The 23,809-nt window shown below is 51.5% G+C and overlaps 1 protein-coding gene across 1 annotated transcript in view; it reads left to right on the forward strand.

The window, feature by feature from the left end:
- Nucleotides 1–23,152, forward strand: part of LMAN1 (lectin, mannose binding 1) — a 141,224-nt gene extending 118,072 nt beyond the window's left edge. Inside the window, exon 13 of the mRNA XM_075327913.1 lies at nucleotides 22,419–23,152. Coding sequence (XP_075184028.1) covers nucleotides 22,419–22,455 — 37 coding nt within the window. The 3' untranslated portion in view covers nucleotides 22,456–23,152. The remainder of the gene's footprint in view (nucleotides 1–22,418) is intronic.
- The last annotated feature ends 657 nt before the right edge of the window (nucleotides 23,153–23,809 follow it).

A 23,809-nucleotide genomic window follows, 5' to 3' on the forward strand; every position in this document is an offset into this window, starting at 1 on the left:
ATTGTGTTTGGTTTAATAGAATATACAGTTATGTCAGAGTACAGTTACAATCAAAGCATGGGTTACAAACAGGCATACACAGTTCAATCAGTTACCTTGTGCGTCTGGCCACAGGGGGGCACTGTAGACCAGGTTTCTAGGAACTCCCGCAGATGTTTCCTGCACGTGACCCCCAGCGAAAGAACCTTGGACAATGGCCGAAGCAGGGTTATCAACCTGGGCAAATCCAGGTCCCCTCCTACCTTAGTGACCTCACAGGGAGCACTGCTCCACCCCTGGCTGGAGTTATGGACAAATTCACAACATGGAATATGGGCCATAACTTTGCCTGGGAGCGTCGTAGGCGGACGCCAATGCTCTCATTGTGACAGTTATGAATTTAGCTACAGAACGAGGGGACTCATGACCTGTCTACGAGTTCCCATATGGCTGATATCACGCCTGGGGTATTTCCCCAGCTCCCCCTTCCATAAAAAAGGTGTGCCAGCATCGTCCGCCTGCGCAAACACCATTTTTATGGTTGCCATATTTATCGGAGATATGGCTTGCGAGATATGAACCATTTTTTACTGGAGTCGTTCTGTCTGGCTACTTCCAAGCCTTGCTAATGAGATACAACTCTTGTTACAGGGTGACGGCAGGGAGCCATCCTGGGTCCATTGTCCTCACATCATCTCATCTCCATATCAGAGGAGATGGCTGTTGGAGGTGTAAGTGGGATGTGACACCTTCACAGATGCTGGACATTTGAGCACAAGAAGGGAGGGGGGCACTGCCAGGGAGTGATGAGAGCAATTATGACTTCTAGTCATAATTCCTCTTCATATCCCAGGATTTACCTCACACCTCCCCCCTTTTGAGGGCGCTAGGGGGCAGCACACTCCGGTGTTCCCCCGTGCGCCCGTCCGCGACCTCTCCTTGTCGGGACAGCCCGTCTGCGTTACCGTGGTCACGGCCCCTTTCTTTGTCGCTCCATTGGGAGACCCAGACAATTGGGTGTATAGCTATTGCCTCTGGAGGCCACACAAAGTATTACACTTAAAAGTGTAAGGCCCCTCCCCTTCTGGCTATACACCCCCAGTGGGATCACTGGCTCACCAGTTTTGTGCTTTGTGCGAAGGAGGCAACACATCCACGCATAGCTCCACTTTTTAGTCAGCAGCAGCTGCTGACTATGTCGGATGGAAGAAAAGAGGACACATATAGTGTCCCCAGCATGCTCCCTTCTCACCCCACTGTGTCGGAGGTGTTTGTAAGGTTGAGGTACCCATTGCGGGTACGGCGGCAGGAGCCCACATGCTGATTCCTTCCCCATCCCTTTTTACAGGGCTCTGGGTGAAGTGGGATTTACCGGTCTCCAGGCACTGAGACCGTGCTCCATCTACAGCCCCTGGAGAAGATGCTGGATGGAGCGGAGTACATCAGGGACATGGCCCTGCTTCCTCAAGGTACTCTGTGTCCCCGTGCATTTGGCGCTCACACCGCAGCATGCTGGGTGTTGTAGTGCGCCGGGGGACATCAGCGCTGCGGCGCCTGTGCCATAGCCTCATTCAGCTTAGCTGAAGCAGGCACACTTATGGGACTCGGCCGCGCCGGCCGCTGGGACTGCGGCACGGCTGGCACTTGTAGTGCGCCGGGGACTTCAGCGCGGCCTGCGCTTTTACGGCGGCCGCGCTGATAACTACAGTCCCCGGCTTTTGCGGCCTGCTTCCGTTCGTTCCCGCCCCCAGACCTGCCAGTCAGGAGAGGGGCGGGACGCTGCCCACGTCTAGGACTCGGGCCCGCCGGCCGCTGGAACAGCGGCGCGGCTGGCACTTGTAGTGCGCCGGGGACTTCAGCGCGGCCCGCGCTTTTACGGCGGCCGCGCTGATAACTCGAGTCCCCGGCTTTTGCGGCCTGCTTTAGTTCGTTCCCGCCCCCAGACCTGCCAGTCAGGAGAGGGGCGGGACGCTGGCCACTTCTAGGGCGGTCGCGCCGGCCGCTGGGACTGCGGCGCGGCTGGCACTTGTGGTGCGCCGGGGACTTCAGCGCGGCCCGCGCTTTTACGGCGGCCGCGCTGTTAACTCGAGTCCCCGGCTTCTGGGCCTAGTCTCCCTTCGTTACCGCCCACAGCCCTGACAGTCAGGGTAGGGGCGTGACGCTGCATAGAGCAGAGCTGAGAGCTGGAGTATGTTTTGCATACTCCACCCCTCTCACTGTGTGCACTGTGAATCCGGATTCCCGCACTTTCTCAGGCACGCCCACGGCTTCCTTCTCTACAAGGACACCGGCAGCCATTAGTGTCAGTTTCTGTACGATACAGAGACAAGTGTGGAAGACCCTGGCATTCTGATAGTCACACAATCGCTGTAACAGGCGTTAAGCAGCACCTGTGGTGCTAACCCCACTAGTGCAGAATTGCACTTATAGATATGCTTGTACTATATACATTGCACTGTTTGGTCGCACGTTGTATATACCCTCCTGGATTATGCGGAGGAGTTATCAGCATATTCTCTGTGTAAAACAAAGGTGCAGAACCACATGTTTTTCTATACAGCTGGTACAGCATGTACGGCTATACGGCCGGCAGGTACATAGACTCCCATTGTATGCACTAATGGCCAGGGGATGAGGACGGTGTCTGCAGTATTTACTGACAGTTTTTCTGAGACTATGGCTATGATACTAGAAGCCTAGCAGTCCGGACATGTCTCTCACAATATGGGCACTGTTGAATCATTGATCCATGGCCCCCCTCAGTGTGAATAACTAACAGCTCCGGGAATGTCACACGCATCCCAGAGTCACGGCTCTGCACGGACGTCAGTCCCAGACAGCCTAAGTGGGCTCGCTATGAGCGGCCTCGGTTTCATCAGGGTCCTAACAGAAGGACTCGCTGTGTAATGAGGCGGAAGTAGCAGCTCAGGATTCTGATCCTGAGACCGCTCTCAATCTGGATACACCTGATTGTGACGCCATAGTAAATAATCTTATAGCGTCCATCTATAGAATGTGGGTTATTTCTCACAACTCCTCCAGTGGAGGAGTCAGCTTCACGTATTTTTCTGGACCACTCTGCCTTCAGAGAGGCAGTCCAGAAACACCACGCTTATCCAGATATGCGCTTCTCCAAACGGCTTAGGATACACGCTATCCCTGTCCCCTGACTTGGTCAAGGACTGGACCCAATGTCCCGAGCGGCATCCTCCAATCTCCAGGCTTGTAGCTAGATCCATAGTTGCAGTGGGAGATGGAACTGCAAACTCAAAGATGCCACTGACAGACAGATGGATCTCTGGTCGAAAGCCATCTATGAGGCTGTCGGCGCACCGTTGGCTCCGGCATTCTCTCCCTTGGGGCACTCCAAGCTATTTCAGCTTGTCTTACACAGATTGACACGGTTACACGTACATCTGTGCCGCAGGTGGCATCCTTAACCTCTCAAATGTCTGCATTTGTTTCTTACGCGATTCAGGTTGTCCTGGACTCTGCGAACCGTGCGGCGGTAGCCTCCGCTACTCCGTGTTTTTAAGCAGAGCCTGGTCTGCTCGTTAAGTGAATGGAAGGCAGATTCTGCTTCCAAAAAAGGTTGCCTAACCAGTTGCCTTTTTCTGCTGACCGACTGTTTGGTGAGCGTTGGATGTAACCATCAAATAGTCCAGGGGTAAGGATTCATCCTTTCCTCAGCCCGGACACAACAAACCCCAACAGAGCAAGAGGCAGTCGGGGTTTTCGGCCTTTTCGAGGCTCGGGCAGGTCCCATTTTTCCTCGTCCAAGGTGGACTCAAGAGGATCAGAGGTGCTAAGATTCTTAGCGGGCTCAGTCTCGCCCGAAAAAGCGACAGTCGGAAAACCCGCTTCCAAGGCGGCTTCCTCATGACTTGCGGCCTCGGTCGGTAGCAGGCTCTCCCGCCCTGGCGATATTTAGCTGCTATAGGTCAATGACCATTGAGTGTGAGACATTCTGTCTCACGGGTACAGGATAGAGCTCACTTCTCGTCCTCCAACTCGATTCTTCAGAATTTCTCCACCTCCCGGCCGGGCCGCTGCTCTTCTGCAAACAGGGTGCACTCTATAGGCAGAAAGAGTGATGACCCCCGTTCCTCTTCAGGAACAAGGTCACGGTTTTTACCCCAAATTCTTTGCGGTACCTATAACAACGGGCCGTTCCGTCCCGTTCTGGATCTAAAAATGCTCAGCAAGCTCGTGGACACCAGGCGGTTCCGGATGGAATCCCTCCGCCATGTCATCGCCTCAAGGTCCCAACGATATTTCCTAGCATCATTAGGCATCAAGGATGCTTATCCACACGTGCCGATTGATCCAGAGCACTAGCGTTTCTACGCTTCGTTATAGGAGACGAACACCCTCTGTTCGTAGCTCTACCTTCCGGCTAGCGACAGTCCAACTGGTCTTCGCCAAGGTCAGGGCAGCAGTAGTCACAGTCCTGCACTCTCAGGGTCACTCTGTGGTCCCGTATTTAGACGATCTACTTGTCAAGGCACTCTCTTAGGAAACATGCCAACACTGCCCGAACGTTGCGCTGGAGACTCTCTAGAGTTTTGGGTGGATCATCAACTTTTTAAAGTCAGATCCGACCCCGACCCTATCGATAACATATCTGGGCATAGAGTTTCTTACTCTCTCAGCGATAGTGAAGCTGCCGCTAGACAAACAGCATTCACTACGGGCTGCAAGCTCTTCTTTAAGAACCAGTCGCACACATTGACACGCCTCATGCACTTCCTACGTAAGATGGTAGCAATGGAGGCAGTTCCTTTCGCGCAGTTTTACTGCGTCCACTACAATGGGACATTCTCCGCCAATGGGACGAGGAGTCGACGTCCCTCAACGGAGTCGTCGTTCTTCTCAGGCGGCCAAGGAATCTCTACGGTGGTGGCTTCTTCTCACCTCTTGGTCAAAAAGAAGGTCCTTCCTATCCCCGTCCTGGGCGATAGTTACGACAGACGCGAGTCTATCAGGGTGGGGAGCAGTTTTTCTCCACTACAGCGCTCAGGGTACGTGGACTCAGCAAGAGTCCACTCTTCAGATCAATGTTCTTGAACACAGAGCAGTGTATCTTGCCCTACAATCCTTCCAACAGCGGCTGGAAAGCAAGCATATCCGACTTCAGTCGGACAGCTCCACAGCGGTGGCATACATCAACCACCAAGGAAGAACGCGCAACCGGCAAGCCTTCCAGGAAGTCCGGCAGGTTTGATGTGGGTGGATGACACGGCATCCACCATATCCACAATTCACATCCCAAGTGTGGAAACTAGGAAGCTGACTTTCTAAGTCGCTGAGGTGTGGCCGAAAGAGTATGGTCTCCTCACCCGGACGGGTTTCAGGAGATCTGGCGCCGCGGACAGAGGCCGGACGTCGATCTAATGGCGTCACGGCACAACAACAATGTGCCAGCTTCATGGCACGGTTTCACAATCATCGAGCTCTGGCGGCAAACGCCTTAGTTCAGCATTGGTCGCAGTTCCAGCTCCCTTAGGTGCCATCTCTGGCATTGTTGCCCAGAGTACTGCGCTAGATCAAGACCGACTGCGGCCGCGCCATCCTCGTCGCTACAAATTGGCCGAGGATGTTGTGGTACTCGGTTCTGTGGTGCCTCACGGTAGGCTAACCGGGGGCACTACCAGACCAATCAGACTGGCTGTCTCAAGGGCCATTCTTCCATTTGAATTCTACGGCTCTCAACCGGATGGTGTGGCATTGAGTCCTGGAACCTAGTGTCGTTAGGATTACCTCTGGACGTGGTTGCCACCATGAGACAGGCTAGCATACCAACGTCCGCCAAGATTGACCACAGGACGTGGAAGATGTTCTTATCTCGGTGCTCGGCGCAGGGTGTTTCTCCCTGGCCGGTTGCATCGTCTATGTTTCCTTCCTTCCTGCAATCTAGGTAGGAAAATGGGTTGTCGCTCAGTTCCCTTTAGGGACAAGTCTCAGCGCTATCTGTATTTTTTTCAGAAACGACGACTTCCTCAGGTACGCACGTTCCTACGGGGAGTTTGTCTTCTCAGCACTCCGTACAAGCGGCTGTTTGAGCCCTGAGATCTGAACAAGGTTCTAATTGCTCTCCAGATGCCGCCTTTCGAGCCTTTGAAGGATGTCTCCCTTCCCGTTTTTCACGGGAAGTGGCCTTCTACTAACGTTCTCGTCTCTTAGGAGAGTTTCCGAGCTAGCAACGCTCTTATACAAACTCTCTTCCTGGTCCTTCACCAGGACAGGGTAGTTCTGCGTCCGGTTCCGGAATTTCTCCCTAAGGTGGTATCCCATTTTCATATCAATCAGGATATCACCTCACCTTCTTTGTGTCCTCGTCCAGTCCATCAATTTCAGAAAGATTTGCATCTGTTGGTTCTGGTGAGAGCACTCAGGTTCTACTTCCCGCATGGCGCTCCTGCGCCACCCGGATGCACTCTTTGTCCTTGTCGCTGGTCGGCGTAAACAGTCGCAAGCTTCCAGATCCACCCTTGCTCGGGGGATCGAGGAACCAATTCTTGAAACCTACAGTTCTACTGGGCTTCGGGTTCTCTCAAGGCCGAAGGCCCATTCTACCAGAGCCGTGGGTGCATCCTGGGCATTACGGCACCAGGCTGCGGCTCAGCAGGTGTGTCAGGCACCCACCTGGTCGAGTCTACTTACTTTTACCAAGCATTATCAGATGCATACCTACGCTTCGGCAGACGCCAGCCTAGGTAGATAAGTCATTCAGGCGGCGGTTGGCCACCTGTAGGAGAGGGCCGTTTGACGGCCCTATCATGAGGTATTCTTTTACCCACCCAGGGATTGCTTTTGGACATCCCAATTGTCTGGGTCTCCCAATGGAGCGACAAAGAAGAAGGGAATTTTGTTTACTTACCGTAAATTCCTTTTCTTCTAGCTCCAATTGGGAGACCCAGCACCCGCCCTGTTTTCTCGGGGTTTTTCTGTTTTTTCGGGTACACATGTTGTTCATGTGGTATGGTTCAGTTCTCCGATGTTTCCTCGGATTGAATTGGTCTTTAAACCAGTTATTGGCTTTCCTCCTTCTTGCTTTGGCACTAAAACTGGTGAGCCAGTGATCCCACTGGGGGTGTATAGCCAGAAGGGGAGGGGCCTTACACTTTTAAGTGTAATACTTTGTGTGGCCTCCAGAGGCAATAGCTATACACCCAATTGTCTGGGTCTCCCAATTGGAGCTAGAAGAAAAGGAATTTACGGTAAGTAAACAAAATTCCCTTCTTTGTGGCGAATGGTGAAGTCGTATTGCTGGAGCGCAAGGCTCCATCGCAACAATCGCCCATTCGTCCCAGAGACGGTGTGCAACCAGCTGAGGGGATTGTGGTCCGTCTCCACGATGAAGTGGCGCCCGTATAGATAGGGTTGCAGACGCTGCAGGGCCCACACTATGGCCAGGCACTCCTTCTCCATTGTAGAATAGGCCACTTCCCTTGGTAACAGCTTCCTGCTCAGGTACAAGACTGGGTGCTCTTGGCTCGCAGAGTCCACCTGGCTGAGCACCGCACCGAGGCCGAAGTCACTGGCGTCGGTCTGTACTACAAACGGCTGCGTGAAGTCGGCTGCCTGTAGCACGGGCGGGCTGGACAGGGCGTCCTTTAGGGCCCGGAAGGCTGTCTCGCAGTCCACTGTCCAATCGACTGCAGAGGGCAGCTTCTTCTTGGTGAGGTCCGTCAAGGGCTTTGCCAGGCTACTATAGCATGGAACAAACCTCCTGTAGTACCCAGCGGTCCCCAAGAAGGACATCACCTGCTTCTTGGTCCTGGGGGTGGGCCAGGATGCGATGGCCTCCACTTTCTCAGGCTCGGGCTTCAGCGTTCCCCCACCTACCCGGTGACCGAGGTACTGGACCTCGCTCATGGCCAGCTGACACTTTCCCGGCTTGATGGTCAAACCTGCCCGGTGGATCCGCCTGAGCACCTGTGCTAGATGCTCTAGGTGGTCCTCCCAGGTGGGACTGAAGACGGCAATGTCATCCAGGTACGCGGCCGCGTACCCTTCAAGTCCCTTGAGCAGGGTGTTGACCATCCGCTGGAAAGTGGCAGGGGCATTCCTCATCCCGAATGGCATCACCGTGGACTCGTACAGTCCAAATGGGGTAATAAAGGCAGAGCGTTCCCTGGCCTTGCGAGTCAGGGGGATCTGCCAATATCCCCGGCTCAGATCCATGATGGTCAGGTACTGAGCCCCGGCCAACTGATCGAGCAGGTCATCGATGCGTGGCATTGGGTACGCATCGGCGACCGTGACCGCATTGAGCCCCCTGTAGTCCACGCAGAACCGAGTGGTTCGGTCCTTCTTAGGGACGAGGACTACAGGCGAGGCCCAAGCGCTGTTGGATGCCTGGATCACCCCCAGCTCCAGCATCTCGTCAATCTCCTGGCGCATGTGTTGCTGCACCTCCAGGGAGACCCGATATGCTGAACGCCGGATCGGGGGATGATCCCCAGTGTCCACGTGATGGACAGCCAAGTCAGTCCTTCCGGGCTGGTTGGTAAACAACCCCCGGAAGGGGTGTAGGGTGGCCCACAGCTGGGACCGTTGGTCCTCCAAGAGCTGGTGGCCAACCTCCACATCCTCAATGGATCCGCCTGCCCTAACCTGGGCTAGCATATCCAAGAGGGTTTCCGCTTCTCCCTCCTCGGGCAGGTTGCACACGGGGAGCGCACATGCCTCCCGCTCATGATGTGCCTTCATCATGTTCACATGGAAGGGCTTCCGCCTTCCACGGGCAGGGTCCAGGGTGACCAGGTACGTCACAGGGTTGAGCTGCTGGTACACGAGGTATGGGCCTTCCCAGGCTGCCTGAAGCTTGTCCTGTGGTACGGGGACCAGTACCCACACCTTTTGACCCACTTGGTAGGTCCTCTCACAAGCGTTCTGGTCGTACCAACGCTTCTGATCGGCCTGGGCTTGAGCCATATTGTCGTGTACCAGTTGCGTCAAGGCCTGCATTTTGTCCCGGAAGCGCATGACATACTCGATAACCGACACTCCAGGGGTGGCCAAATCCCCTTCCCAAGCCTCTTTCACCAGAGCCAGGGGGCCCCGCACACGTCGCCCGTACAGGAGCTCAAACGGTGAGAATCCTGTTGAGGCCTGTGGAACCTCCCGGTAAGCAAATAACAGGTGTGGGAGATACCGCTCCCAGTCACGCCCATGGGAGTCGACCAACATCTTAAGCATCTGCTTTAAGGTGCCATTGAACCGCTCGCACAGGCCATTAGTCTGTGGATGGTACGGGCTGGCCACCAGATGTCGCACCTGGACTTGCTTACAGAGGGTCTCCATCAGCTGGGACATGAATTGGGTCCCCCGGTCGGTGAGCATTTCCTGGGGAAAACCCACTCGGGAGAAAATCTCCAGCAATGCGGTGGCCACCTTGTCAGCCCGAATGGACGACAAGGCCACTGCTTCTGGGTACCGGGTGGCATAGTCCACTACCGTCAGTATGAAGCGTTTCCCGGAGCTGCTGGGGATGGCCAGCGGGCCGACCAGATCCACAGCCACCCTCCTGAAAGGCTCATCGATGATTGGCAGAGATACCAGTGGGGCTTTGGGGCGTGGCCCCGCCTTCCCCACTCTCTGACAGGTTTCACACGAACGGCAGTAGGCAGCCACATCGGCCCCCATTTTTGGCCAGTAGAAATGCTGGTTTAACCTGGCCTTGGTCTTAGCGATCCCTAGGTGTCCGGCCATCGGAATCTCCTGTGCGATCCGCAACAACTCCGTCCGGAACGGATAGGGTACCACCAACTGTCGGTCCCTGGGCCACGCCTCCGGTGAACCCTGCTGGACCGTGGCCCGGTACAGCCGTCCTTGGTCCCAGACCACTCGCTCCGGGTCCGAGTCCGAGGGAGGCTGTGCCGCCTGCTCCTTAAGAGCTTTCAGGCTGTCGTCAGCTTCTAACGCTGCCTGAAACCCCTGACTAGATGTGGCCAGAATCGACGAGACTGTCACATCTTCAGTCAGTACCCCGGGACCTGTGTCCTGGCCTCCACCTGACTCGGCTGCCACTTGGTCAGAAGGGGAAGAGCTATCGGACCTCCGGGAGGCCCCTTGGCTTCCAGCACTCCCACTGCGGGTGACAGCGGCCACAGCCGCTGCGACCGTGGGTCGTGCCTGCTCCTCCTCCGTTCCTGACCAAGTCGCCGGTTCAGGCAGACCTACCTGGCTTCCTGACACCCCGGTTGTGGGGGAACCATGCACCGAGATCTTACCTGGGAGCACTTCCGCTCCTGGACCGGCCCCAATCTCACCTGCCTGTTCCCCTCCTGCAGCAACAGAACCCCGCTGTGAAATCTCTGGGGACCCCACATTTGCTGTGGTAGCCCCCACCCCACACACTGGTCCTCCCCCTGCAGCACCCTGCTCTCTGCTTATCCCTGCAGAGGGCAACAGATCCCAGCTCACAGGCTGATTACTTGTAGAGGCATTGTCACACCTTTCTCTGACCCCCTCCCCTGTCACAGCTGCAGCTGTGTGTGTGTCTATGGTGTCTGTGCAAGCAGAAATATCAGAGTTCACTCCCTCCTCCCTTACATCATTCATAGATAACACATTAACATTGTCAGGAGTCATGTCAGCACTGGCTGAAGGTTCAGCCTTTGGGGCGGGGCCAAACTGGGAGGTTATTTGCCCCAAATCTGTCCCAAGTAGCACGTTTGCAGGGATCCGATCAGTTACCCCCACCTCCCTCACCCCTCGCCCTGCGCCCCAGTCCACATAAATGTCAGCAACAGGCAGCGCCGGGTCAATGCCTCCAATCCCGGAGACAGCGAGGGTTTTTCCAGGGATCAAGTCTTGGGGGGACACCATCTCAGGCCGCACCAGAGTCACCTCCGAGGCGCTGTCTCGCAGTCCTATGGTCACAGACTGGCCGACGGTGACAGGTTGGAAGCTGTCCAGGGACCTACCACCACCCCCACCCACACAATACACCTTGGGCGGCCCTTGGGACGGGGACGGAGCCGGGGCCTTGGGACGCTGAGGGCACATGGCCTTGAAGTGTCCAGGTAGGTTGCACTGGTGGCACCGTCTTGGCTCTGCCACGGGCCTGGAGAGGGGAGTTGAGGGGGACACCCCCTGCAGTCTAGGGGCAGGTGGGGCAGTCGCAGAGTTCATCTTACCCCCTCTCCAGGTGCTGCTGGTGGCTGCTCTCCTGGCTTCAGGAGCCCGATTGTTGGTGTAGTCATCTGCCAGGGCAGCTGTAGCCGTGGATCCCTTTGGCTTCTGGTCTCGGATGAACTGGCGGAGATCCTCAGGGCAGTTCCACAAGAGTTGCTCCGTGATGAACAAGTCCAGGATCTCCGGTCCGGTGGAAAGCTGCAGGCCTTGGGTCCAGTGGTCGGCAGCTCGGGCAAGTGCCCGCCGGTGGTCAGCCCAGGAGTCCTTTGGTCCCTTCTGCAGCGTCCGGAACTTCTTGCGGTAGGACTCCGGGGTGAGGTTGTACTGTTGGATCAGGGCCCGCTTGATGGTGTCGTAGCCCTGATCCGCCTCAGCAGGCAAGTCCCCAAGGATATCCAGGGCCTTACCCCTTAAACGGGGGGTCAGGTATTTGGCCCACTGGTCCTTGTTCAGATGATGCTGCAAGCAAGTCCGTTCAAAAGCAGTCAAGAAAGAGTCCAAGTCTCCATCCTTCTCCAGCACTGGGAAGTCCTCAACACGGACCTTTGGAAGTTTGGTGTCTGGAAGGTCACGGGTGGCTGATGAGGGCCGGAGCTGAGCTAGCTGCAGCTGGTAGTTACGCTCTGCCTGGCGCTCTTCACGCGCTGCTTGCCGCTCACGCTCGGCCATGAGTTCCTTGTAGCCCTCCCGGTCTCCAGCCTGGCGTAGGGCCATAGCCATTTGAAGAAGGCTATCCGAGCCTCCCAGGCTCGGTGGAATGGCACGTGGTGATCTGCGGCCCGCTGCGGAGCCTGGTGATTCACTGTCCATTGCAGAGCGGAGGGCTGGCATCTGGCTCGTTGAGGACCCTTGGGCGAGCTGCTCCTCATCTTGTCCAGCAGTGCCCGGTTGTGCAATGTCCTCTGCAGAGCTGTTTTCTGGCGTCGAGCTCCTGGAGGACCCGTGGACAACCTCCTCATCGTCTCTGGCCTTAGCATCGGCCATTCCTTTGGCTTTGCTCCTGGTGCTCTCAGCCATTCTTGCAGACTTTTGGTCACTGACACAGAACTGACACCTGATGCCTCCACACACCTTACAGTATCTGCACTCTGACACTCTAGTGTTGAGCTAGTCTGAAGACCCCAGCAGCCACAGCTGCTGCAGGCAGTCTTTAGTGTCTGGGAGTATGGGTCTCACACTCACACACACTATTATCTCGATCCCACCGCTTGCCACCAATATGTCACAAACCACCGGGGGGGTCACTCAGAAATCCCCCGCGCTGGCTACCAGTACGTCACAATCGGGGGGTAACAAGTGGGGGTCACCCCTCCTTTATACCTCCCGACCGACAGACAGAGCACGTGACGCGCTCTCTAGCGCCCCTCTTATAGTCAGGCCAATTATGGAATTGCCCGACAATAAGCAAGGAGGCCGCTATACTACTTATGCCGATTATTGAAGGGTCCCCGGTGAGAGTAGGGTATATATTCCCCCGACCTCCGCGGGCGGAATATATAAACTCTCCCCGAATCTCACTGGCCTCCCCACAATAATCCTTGGCACAACTCGCTGCCACCAACCGATTTACGGTAACTATTAGCCGAACACACAGACGTGGGATTCAAGATCGAGATAACAGAACAGCCCAAGATTAATTATATAATTTAATCGCCTAAAGCACACTAGAAACTACAATATATACAATAGGGAATCTACAGAATATACAGTTATGTCAGAGTACAGTTACAATCAAAGCATGGGTTACAAACAGGCATACACAGTTCAATCAGTTACCTTGTGCGTCTGGCCACAGGGGGGCACTGTAGACCAGGTTTCTAGGAACTCCCGCAGATGTTTCCTGCACGTGACCCCCAGCGAAAGAACCTTGGACAATGGCCGAAGCAGGGTTATCAACCTGGGCAAATCCAGGTCCCCTCCTACCTTAGTGACCTCACAGGGAGCACTGCTCCACCCCTGGCTGGAGTTATGGACAAATTCACAACATGGAATATGGGCCATAACTTTGCCTGGGAGCGTCGTAGGCGGACGCCAATGCTCTCATTGTGACAGTTATGAATTTAGCTACAGAACGAGGGGACTCATGACCTGTCTACGAGTTCCCATATGGCTGATATCACGCCTGGGGTATTTCCCCAGCTCCCCCTTCCATAAAAAAGGTGTGCCAGCATCGTCCGCCTGCGCAAACACCATTTTTATGGTTGCCATATTTATCGGAGATATGGCTTGCGAGATATGAACCATTTTTTACTGGAGTCGTTCTGTCTGGCTACTTCCAAGCCTTGCTAATGAGATACAACTCTTGTTACAGGGTGACGGCAGGGAGCCATCCTGGGTCCATTGTCCTCACATCATCTCATCTCCATATCAGAGGAGATGGCTGTTGGAGGTGTAAGTGGGATGTGACACCTTCACAGATGCTGGACATTTGAGCACAAGAAGGGAGGGGGGCACTGCCAGGGAGTGATGAGAGCAATTATGACTTCTAGTCATAATTCCTCTTCATATCCCAGGATTTACCTCACACTCACATTGTATGCAATGTTCAGTCCCAGTGGCACTCCGTCAGCCAGAGCCTAATGTGGTGGTAGCCCAGGCAGAGACGCCTGTGAACCCTGCCCCGGTGACGGGGACAGACTTTGCAGTTTTTGCTGACAAAATGTCTGTGACTATGTTAAAAATACAGGAGACCTTGCAGTCCAGGCCAGTTACTCAGACCATGGACACTGCTGTGTCTATGCTCGCCGGTCCCCCTCAGTTGGAACTAATCCGTACTTCAAGGGGATCTCAAGCATCACAGGCTGAAGTCTCTGACTCAGATGACAGTCCCAGGCAGCCTAAGCGAGCTCGCTGGGAAAGACCCTCCACGTCTTCACACTGTTCAGGGTCTCAGCGACAAGAGTCTCTCTGTGATGAGACTGAGGACGGTGACCAGGATTCTAATCCTGAGGCCCCTCTCAATCTGGATGCCCCTGATGGTGACGCCATGGTTAATGACCTTATATCGGCAATTAATAGGCTGTTGGATATTTCTCCCCCAGCCCCTTCTGCAGAGGAGGCAGCTGCACAGCAGGAGAAGTTCCATTTCCTATATCCCAAGCGTAAATTAAGTGCTTTTTTGGACCACTCTGACTTCAGAGAATCGATCCAGAAACACGACGCTCATCCAGACAAGCGTTTCTCTAAACGTTCTAAGGATACCCGTTATCCTTTTCCCTCTGAGGTGGCCAAACGCTGGACCCAGTGTCCAAAGGTGGATCCCCCAATTTCCAAGCTTGCGGCTAGATCCATAGTCGCAGTAGAGGATGGCGCTTCACTTAAAGATGCCAACGACAGACAGATGGACCTTTGGTTGAAATCTGTCTATGAATCTATCGGCGCGTCGTTTGCTCCAGCATTCGCGGCCGTGTGGGCACTCCAAGCTATTTCAGCTGGTTTAGCACAGGTGGATGCTTTCATACATCCAGCAGTGCCGCAAGTGGCGTCCCTAACTTCGCAAATGTCTGCGTTTGCGACCTATGCTATCAATGCTGTCCTAGAATCTACGAGCCGTACCGCTATGGCGTCCGCCAATTCTGTGGTTTTGCGCAGAGCCTTGTGGTTAAAGGACTGGAAAGCAGATGCTGGTTCCAAAAAATGCTTAACCAGCTTGCCATTATCTAGAGACAGACTGTTTGGTGAGCCATTGGCTGAAATCATAAAACAGTCCAAGGGTAAGGACTCTTCCTTACCACAGCCCAGAGCAAGTAAACCTCAACAGAAAAAGTGGCAGTCGAGGTTTCGGTCCTTTCGAGGCTCGGGCAAGGCCCAATTCTCCTCGTCCAAAAGGACTCAGAAAGAACAAGGGAGCTCAGATTCCTGGCGGGCTCACTCACGCCCCAGGAAAACAAATGGAGGAACTGCTTCCAAAGCGGCTACCTCATGACTTTCGGCCTCCTCCCTCCGCATCCTCAGTCGGTGGCAGGCTCTCCCGCTTTTGCGACATTTGGCTGTCACAGGTCAAAGACCGGTGGGTAACAGACATTCTGTCTCGCGGGTACAGAATCGAGTTCAGTTCTCGGCCTCCACTTCGGTTCTTCAGAACCTCCCCACACCCCAACCGAGCAGATGCCCTGCTGCAGGCGGTGGACTCTCTAAGAGAAGAAGGAGTCGTGATCCCTGTCCCCCCTCACGAACGGGGGCGAGGATTTTACTCCAATCTCTTTGTGGTTCCAAAAAAGGACGGCTCCTTCCGTCCTGTTCTGGACCTAAAACTGCTCAACAAGCATGTGAACGCCAGGCGGTTCCGGATGGAATCCCTCCGCTCAGTCATTGCCTCAATGTCTCAAGGAGATTTCCTAGCATCAATAGACATCAAAGATGCTTATCTCCACGTGCCGATTGCTACAGAGCACCAATGCTTTCTACGCTTCGTGATAGGAGACGACCATCTTCAGTTCGTAGCTCTGCCATTTGGTCTGGCGACAGCCCCTCGGGTGTTCACCAAGATCATGGCGGCAGTGGTAGCAGTCTTGCACTCTCAGGGACACTCTGTGATCCCTTACTTGGACGATCTACTGGTCAAGGCACCCTCTCAAGAGGCATGCCAACTCAGCCTGAATGTTGCACTGGAGACTCTCCAGGCGTTCGGGTGGATCATCAACTTCCCAAAGTCAAATCTGTCACCGACCCAATCACTAACGTATCTTGGCATGGAGTTTCATACTCTATCAGCGATAGTGAAGCTTCCGCTGGACAAGCAGCGGTCTCTACAGACTGGGGTGCAGGCTCTCCTTCAAAGTCAGCCGCACTCCTTAAGACGCCTCATGCACTTCCTCGGGAAGATGGTGGCGGCAATAGAGGCGGTTCCGTTTGCGCAGTTTCATCTGCGTCCACTTCAATGGGACATTCTCCGCCAATGGGACGGGAAGTCAACATCCCTGGACAGGAAAGTCTCCCTTTCCCAGACGGCCAAAGACTCTCTGCAGTGGTGGCTTCTTCCCACCTCATTATCACAGGGAAGATCCTTCCTACCACCGTCTTGGGCGGTGGTCACGACAGATGCGAGTCTCTCAGGGTGGGGAGCAGTCTTTCTCCACCACAGGGCTCAGGGTACGTGGTCTCAGCAGGAGTCCACCCTTCAGATCAATGTTCTGGAAATCAGAGCAGTGTATCTTGCCCTACTAGCCTTCCAGCAGTGGCTGGAAGGAAGGCAGATCCGAATTCAGTCGGACAACTCCACAGCGGTGGCATACATCAACCACCAAGGGGGGACACGCAGTCGGCAAGCCTTCCAGGAAGTCCGGCGGATTCTGATGTGGGTGGAAGCCACAGTCTCCACCATATCCGCGGTTCACATCCCCGGCGTAGAAAACTGGGAAGCAGGCTTCCTCAGTCGCCAGGGCATGGACGCAGGGGAATGGTCCCTTCACCCAGACGTGTTTCAGGAAATCTGTCGCCGCTGGGGGGTGCCGGACGTCGACCTAATGGCGTCACGGCACAACAACAAGGTCCCAACCTTCATGGCACGGTCTCGCGATCAAAGAGCGCTGGCGGCAGATGCCCTAGTGCAAGATTGGTCGCAGTTCCGGCTCCCTTATGTGTTTCCACCTCTGGCACTCTTGGCCAGAGTGCTACGCAAGATCAGATCCGATTGCAGCCGCGTCATACTTGTCGCCCCAGACTGGCCGAGGAGGGCGTGGTATCCGGATCTGTGGCAGCTCACGGTCGGCCAACCGTGGGCACTCCCACACCGACCAGACTTACTGTCCCAAGGGCCGTTTTTTCCATCGGAATTCTGCGGCCCTGAACCTGACTGTGTGGCCATTGAGTCCTGGATCCTAACGTCTTCAGGATTGTCCCAAGGTGTCGTTGCCACCATGAGACAGGCTAGGAAGCCCACGTCCGCTAAGATCTACCACAGAACGTGGAGGATATTTTTATCCTGGTGCTCTGCTCAGGGAGTGTCTCCCTGGCCATTTGCATTGCCTACCTTTCTTTCTTTCCTGCAATCTGGGTTAGAAAAAGGTTTGTCGCTCGGCTCCCTTAAAGGTCAGGTCTCGGCGCTATCCGTCTTTTTTCAGAGGCGTTTGGCACGCCTTCCTAAGGTGCGCACGTTCCTACAGGGGGTTTGCCATATCGTACCCCCGTACAAGCGGCCGTTAGATCCATGGGATCTGAACAGGGTACTAGTTGCCCTCCAGAAGCCGCCCTTCGAGCCTCTGAAGGAGGTTTCACTTTCTAGACTATCACAGAAAGTGGCTTTTCTGGTAGCGATCACATCTCTTCGGAGAGTGTCTGAGCTGGCAGCGCTGTCATCCAAGGCTCCCTTCCTGGTCTTCCACCAGGACAAGGTTGTGCTGCGTCCTATTCAGGAGTTTCTCCCGAACGTGGTATCCTCTTTTCATCTTAATCAGGATATCTCTTTGCCTTCGTTTTGTCCTCATGCAGTTCATCGGTATGAGAAGGATTTACATTTGTTAGATCTGGTGAGAGCACTCAGAATCTACATTTCCCGCACGGCGCCCTTGCGCCGTTCGGATGCACTCTTTGTCCTTGTCGCTGGTAAGCGCAAAGGGTCGCAGGCTTCTAAAGCCACCCTGGCTCGATGGATCAAAGAACCAATTCTTGAAGCCTACCGTTCTGCTGGGCTTCCGGTTCCTTCAGGGCTGAAGGCCCATTCTACCAGAGCCGTGGGTGCATCCTGGGCATTACGACACCAGGCTACGGCTCAACAGGTGTGCCAGGCAGCTACCTGGTCGAGTCTGCACACTTTCACCAAACATTATCAGGTGCATACCTATGCTTCGGCGGACGCCAGCCTAGGTAGAAGAGTCCTGCAGGCGGCAGTTGCCTCCCCGTAGGGGAGGGCTGTCTTGCAGCTCTAACATGAGGTATTTCTTTACCCACCCAGGGACAGCTTTTGGACGTCCCAATCGTCTGGGTCTCCCAATAGAGCGACGAAGAAGGGAATTTTGTTACTTACCGTAAATTCCTTTTCTTCTAGCTCTTATTGGGAGACCCAGCACCCGCCCTGTTGTCCTTCGGGATTGTTGGTTTGTTTGCGGGTACACATGTTGTTCATGTTGAACGGTTTGCAGTTCTCCGATGTTACTCGGAGAGAATTTGTTTAAACCAGTTATTGGCTTTCCTCCTTCTTGCTTTTGCACTAAAACTGGTGAGCCAGTGATCCCACTGGGGGTGTATAGCCAGAAGGGGAGGGGCCTTACACTTTTTAGTGTAATTGCTTTGTGTGGCCTCCGGAGGCAGTGCTATACACCCAATCGTCTGGGTCTCCCAATAAGAGCTAGAAGAAAAGGAATTTACGGTAAGTAACAAAATTCCCTTCTTTGAAGCAAAAAGCAGAGCCCCCCCCCCCTTCCCAGAATCGTCATACTTATCAGCCCTGGGTGTCTGTGTGGCTCCCTGTGATCTCTGGCGTGCGCTCCATGGAGTTGCGCTGCACACTATCCTCCCCTGCGTGTGGCCGACACATATACATCAAAACACACTCACACATCAGATAGTCATTTACACATACACACACTCAGACACACACAATTAGATTCCACATCATTCCTCCATGTGATTACTGCTGCACGCCGTCCTCCCCTGCATCTGGCTGACACTCACACATCAGATCACGCACTCACACATCAGATCACACACTCACCCATTAGATTCCACATCATTCCTTCCTGTGATCTCTGGCGGGCGCTGCACATCGTCCTCCCCTGTGTCTGGTCGACTCACACATCAGATCACACAGTCACACATCAGACAGCAAACACGCACACATCCGATCGCATACACACACACACAAAATTGCACATACCAGTACAATCGCGCGTGCACACTCACCGCATCCAGTGATACCACGTGCTTCCGGCCACGTGATGCAGGACAGGTCCTGGAAGCTCAGCGTCGCAGGTCCTTACGCCGCCGAGAAGCAAGCAATATCGCTGGATGTGGTGAGTGTGTGGATGCGATCTGTAGTGTGATTGTGTGTGTTTTCTCATGTGATAGTGTGCGCGTTATCGCGTGTGTGTGTGTGTGTGTGTGTGTGCGCGCGCGCGCGCATGCACAACCCGAACAGGTGACCAGCCTTAGGCTCATTAATTCCACCACCACCATATATTCAGACTATAAGATGCATCCCCCCACACTTTCCTCCAAAATTTGGAGGGAAAAAAAGTGCATCTTCTAGTCCGAAAAATACGGGAAGTGTGAACAAGAGCAAGCTGAATAAGAAACATACAAATACAAATAAACAGCTGCACTCTGAAATGGGATCACATAAAACTGGCCTTTTTATTAACTGTTTCAATTTTTAAATGTATTTCCTTAGCAGTAATATATATCCTAATTACTGTATTCAATGTTTGCATGCCTTAGTGTTTCAGAGTGTAGCTGTTGTTTTTGTTAGTATGTTTCATGTTCAGTTTGCACCTGTTCACACTTGTCTGTTAGGAAGTGCCATCAGGTTTCTCATTTCATCTTTATCATCAGAGACAGGTTTTACAGTGACAGGTAATGCCTCTCTATACAGCTGATATCACAGTGATTTGGGGACCATTTGTTATCACAGCTCTACCTTCCCTTCACAATAACCTTTGCACACGCTCATTAGATGCTTCAGTTCAAAAGATAGGATTAGGCCTTGTGCACACACTGCATTTTTTGCTGCATTTTTGCCACATTTTTGGGTGCAGTTTAGCATTTATGACCTTCCACAGCAAAGTCTGAGAAATCTAAAATCATTGCAGAAAAAAGAAGCAGCGTGTCACTTCTTTCTGTGTTTTTCACCTGTGTTTTGCCATTGACAATGTGAAAAAAAAACCGCAGGAGCAAAACATACCGAAAAACGCACCGAAACGCAGTAAAAACAATCTTTTTTGTGTGTTTTTCCAGCCAGAAGGTGCATTTTTTGCCGGCGAAACAAAACTGCAGTGTGTGCACATACCCTCAGTCTGTTCATTATATTGAATGTATATTTTTGTATTTATTTTGCCCACTTATATAGCGCTAGTATTTCCACAACAATGTGAACATGTGGATTTCCTGAAATGGAAGGTTGGTCTAAAAAATAAAAAAAAAGCCCTGATGGTGTGAAAGGTGCAAGATTTTTTTTTTAATTTTTAATACACTGTGATATGTAAGGAAAAAAAAACATTGGCAACATTAAAAAATATAGTACTGTACAAAAGTTTTAAGCAGGTGTTTAAAAAATGCTGCAAAACCTGATGTCGATCATTTTCTGATCATCCCTTTCCTTCAAGTGTGGTATTCACTCCCCATGTCCCATGTGAAAGGTCGTCTAATAAAATATCAGGGGCACAAGATCCTACATTAGGGACTTAGAACCATTCCAGAAACAACTTACAAGTTTTCCTATAAAAATGACTTTAAATGAATATGTGCAATCACTATGCAACAGCAATCACAGAATTCAGCGGCATGTAAGTTTGGGCACTCCTGGTCAAAATTACTGTTGTTGTGCAAGTTGAAGATGAAATGATCTCTAAAATGCATAAAGTTACAGATTTACACATTTCCTATGTATTTTAGGCAAAAAAAAAAAGAATTCTTTGAAAATGGGATTCAAAAGTTTGGGCACCCTTGGAGATTTGTGTGCGCTCAGATACCTTTGACCAAGGTTTCATACCTTAATTAGCCTATCAGGGTTGTGGCTTGTTAACTATCATAGTTATCATTGCAAATTTTACAGTTTTATAAAAACCCAGCTTCCTCTATCCTTGTGCCAAAAAACAGCAGCCATGGGTTCTTCTAAGCAGCTGCCTAGCACTCTGAAAATGATAGAGGCCCACAAAGCAGGAGACATATAAGAAGATGCAAAGTGTTTTCAAGTTGACCTTTCCTCAGTTCTAAATGTAATTAAGAAATGTCAGTTACCAGGAACAGCGGAGGTCAGGATAAGGTCTGGAAGACCAAGCAAAATTTCTGTGAGAGCTGCTCATAGGATTGCGAGATATGCATATGAGAACCCCTGCATGACTGCAAAAGACCTTCAGGGAAGATTTAGCAGACTCTGGAGTTGTGGTACATTGTTCTACTGTTCAGAGACACCAGCACAAATATGGCCTTCATGGAAGAGTCATCAGAAGAAAACCTCTTATGTGTCCTCACCATAAAATTCCGCGTCAGACGTCTGCAAAAGAACATCTAAACAAGCCTGATGCATTTTGGAAACAATTCCTGTGGACTGATGAGGTTAATATAGAACTCTTTGGCCACAATGATCAAAGCTATTTGTGGAGAAAAAAAGGCACAGAATTTCAGGAAAAACAATATCTCGCCAACCATTAAGCATGGGGGTGGATCAATCATGCTTTGGGGTTGTGTTGCAGCCAATAGCTTGGGGAACATTTCATGGTTAGAGGGAAGAATGGATTCGATGAAATTTAAACAAATTTTTGATGCAAGCATAACACCATCTATAAAAAAAATTAAAAAAAAAAAGCTGAAGTTGAAACGAGTAAAAAACAAGAAAAAAAGGAGAAAAGAGGAAGGCTTCTACAAATGAATAATGATCCTAAACACTCATCAAAATCCACAGTTGATGACTTAGAAAGGCTCAAGCTCAAGGTTTTACAATGGCTCTCACAGTCCCCTGATCTGAACATCATTGAAAATCTGTGGCTAGACCTCAAAAGAGCAGTGCATGCACGACGAGGCGGGAACCTCGCAGAGCTGGAAGACGAGGCAGGAACCTCGCAGAGCTGGAAGACGAGGCGGGAACCTCGCAGAGCTGGAAGACGAGGCGGGAACCTCGCAGAGCTGGAAGACGAGGCGGGAACCTCGCAGAGCTGGAAGACGAGGCGGGAACCTCGCAGAGCTGGAAGACGAGGCGGGAACCTCGCAGAGCTGGAAGACGAGGCGGGAACCTCGCAGAGCTGGAAGACACTTTCAAGGAAGAATGGATGAAAATTCCTCAAACAAGAAATTAAATATTCTTGGCTGCTACGAAAAGTGTTTACAAGCAGTGATACTTCCCACGGGTGGGGGGGGGGTGCTACTATTTATTAACCATGCAGGGTGCCAAAACATTTGCATGTACCCATTTTTGTGTTTTCTTTAAAAATGTAAAGATGAATATAATCCCTAAAATGCAAAGGAAATGTCATCTGTAACTTTATGCTTCTTAGAGATCATTTCATCTTAAACTTGCTTAACTGTTCACAATAAGTCAGTTTGATCAGGGGTGCCCAAACTTTTGCATGCCACTGTACATGACTTACACTCATTTAAACCTAGACGTCTTGCAGTTTACTGACCCATCTCTTCTTTTTCTGCAGAAGTCAACAAGAAGCGGCAGCCAAGAAATTCTTTTGATGATCGGTGCCACTTTCACCGCTCCCTGCCTGGCCTATGTCTGTACATGAGGGACTTTTTTTTTTTTTTTTGTTTTTGTTTTTTTTAGTATTGCTCGCCTAGATTAAATTATTGAAATTTTTTGGAAAAAGGAAAGAGAGAACTTCTGTTAACTGAAGACCGGCCACAGAGGCGGGGGATGAAAGGAAAAGAGGAAACTATATTATTTTTTTAATCTATTTTTTAAAATTCATCCGTGGGACAACTCACCATCTCGCTTACGGTTTATTTTAACATTTGGTCCATTTTTATTTCACGCGTTATGACTCAGGGTAAAACATTTTTATTTTTCCCCTGCTTCATGAAAAAAAAAACCCTAATTAACCCAAAATGTGCTTATTTTAATAGTAATTTCTAATTAATTTGGATTTTTTTTTTAATTATTTTTTAAAAACATGATCTGTTATGACTGGAGAAAACCACTTTGAAATGTATTTTATAGTGTTTTGGTTTTTTTTGTTTTTTCTTTAATAACCTGGTTTAATCAAGGAATAGGAGAAAAATATCACTTTAAAAAGTTTTTTAAAAAATCCAAAAAGTTCATGATGCAACTGTGTGCATGAGGCCTAAAGCTATTATTACAGTGTTACTTTTTTTTTTTCCTCCCATGATTTCATCCCTTTAAGACCAGTATTAATAAAGTAAAAGTATTCCAGTCTCCAAATCTTCACCAGTGGTGTATCGGGGATGGACGGATGGCAGTAACCTGTGCCAACAACAAGGCATAAAGAGAATCTTTTTAAAAAAAAAAAAAGGGAGAATTTTTCTATTTTTAAATCCTGTTTTGGTTTTGTGTTCTGTACCAGATGGATACCGCACCTTGGTGCACTGGAGTCGTAGCAGCCAAAGATGTAATTGATGCATCGTGCCTCTGTACATACGCTTAATAGATTTGTCAGCAGGTGAAAAGTGACCCGTTTTTAATCTTATTTTATTCCCACCGCTCCCCTGAGTATTTTGGTTTTTGAAAATCCGCCATACGGTTCCAGAGATATTGGCAATTTTGTAATGACGTGGCTTTAAAGGGGGTGTGGCTCAGACCTGCGGCCGTCCCCAGAGGATCCTATGAGCCACGCCCCCTTTGTAAAGACCATACAAATTAGCAATTAATAAAAAGCTTCATATCTCATGAACCGTATTTTGGATTTATGAAAAACAAAAACCAGAATACTCGGGGGACTAGTGGGAATAAGATAAGGGCAAAAACTGACAATTTTGGAGCTGATGAACATTTCCTTTTAAAGAACTCTTCCTTAGTTATAATAGTTGTAAGGTTAGGCACAAAGATCTATTTATGCCCACACATTTCACCTCC

The sequence above is a fragment of the Anomaloglossus baeobatrachus genome, chromosome 1, assembly GCF_048569485.1.
Source record: "Anomaloglossus baeobatrachus isolate aAnoBae1 chromosome 1, aAnoBae1.hap1, whole genome shotgun sequence".
Taxonomy (NCBI): domain Eukaryota; kingdom Metazoa; phylum Chordata; class Amphibia; order Anura; family Aromobatidae; genus Anomaloglossus; species Anomaloglossus baeobatrachus.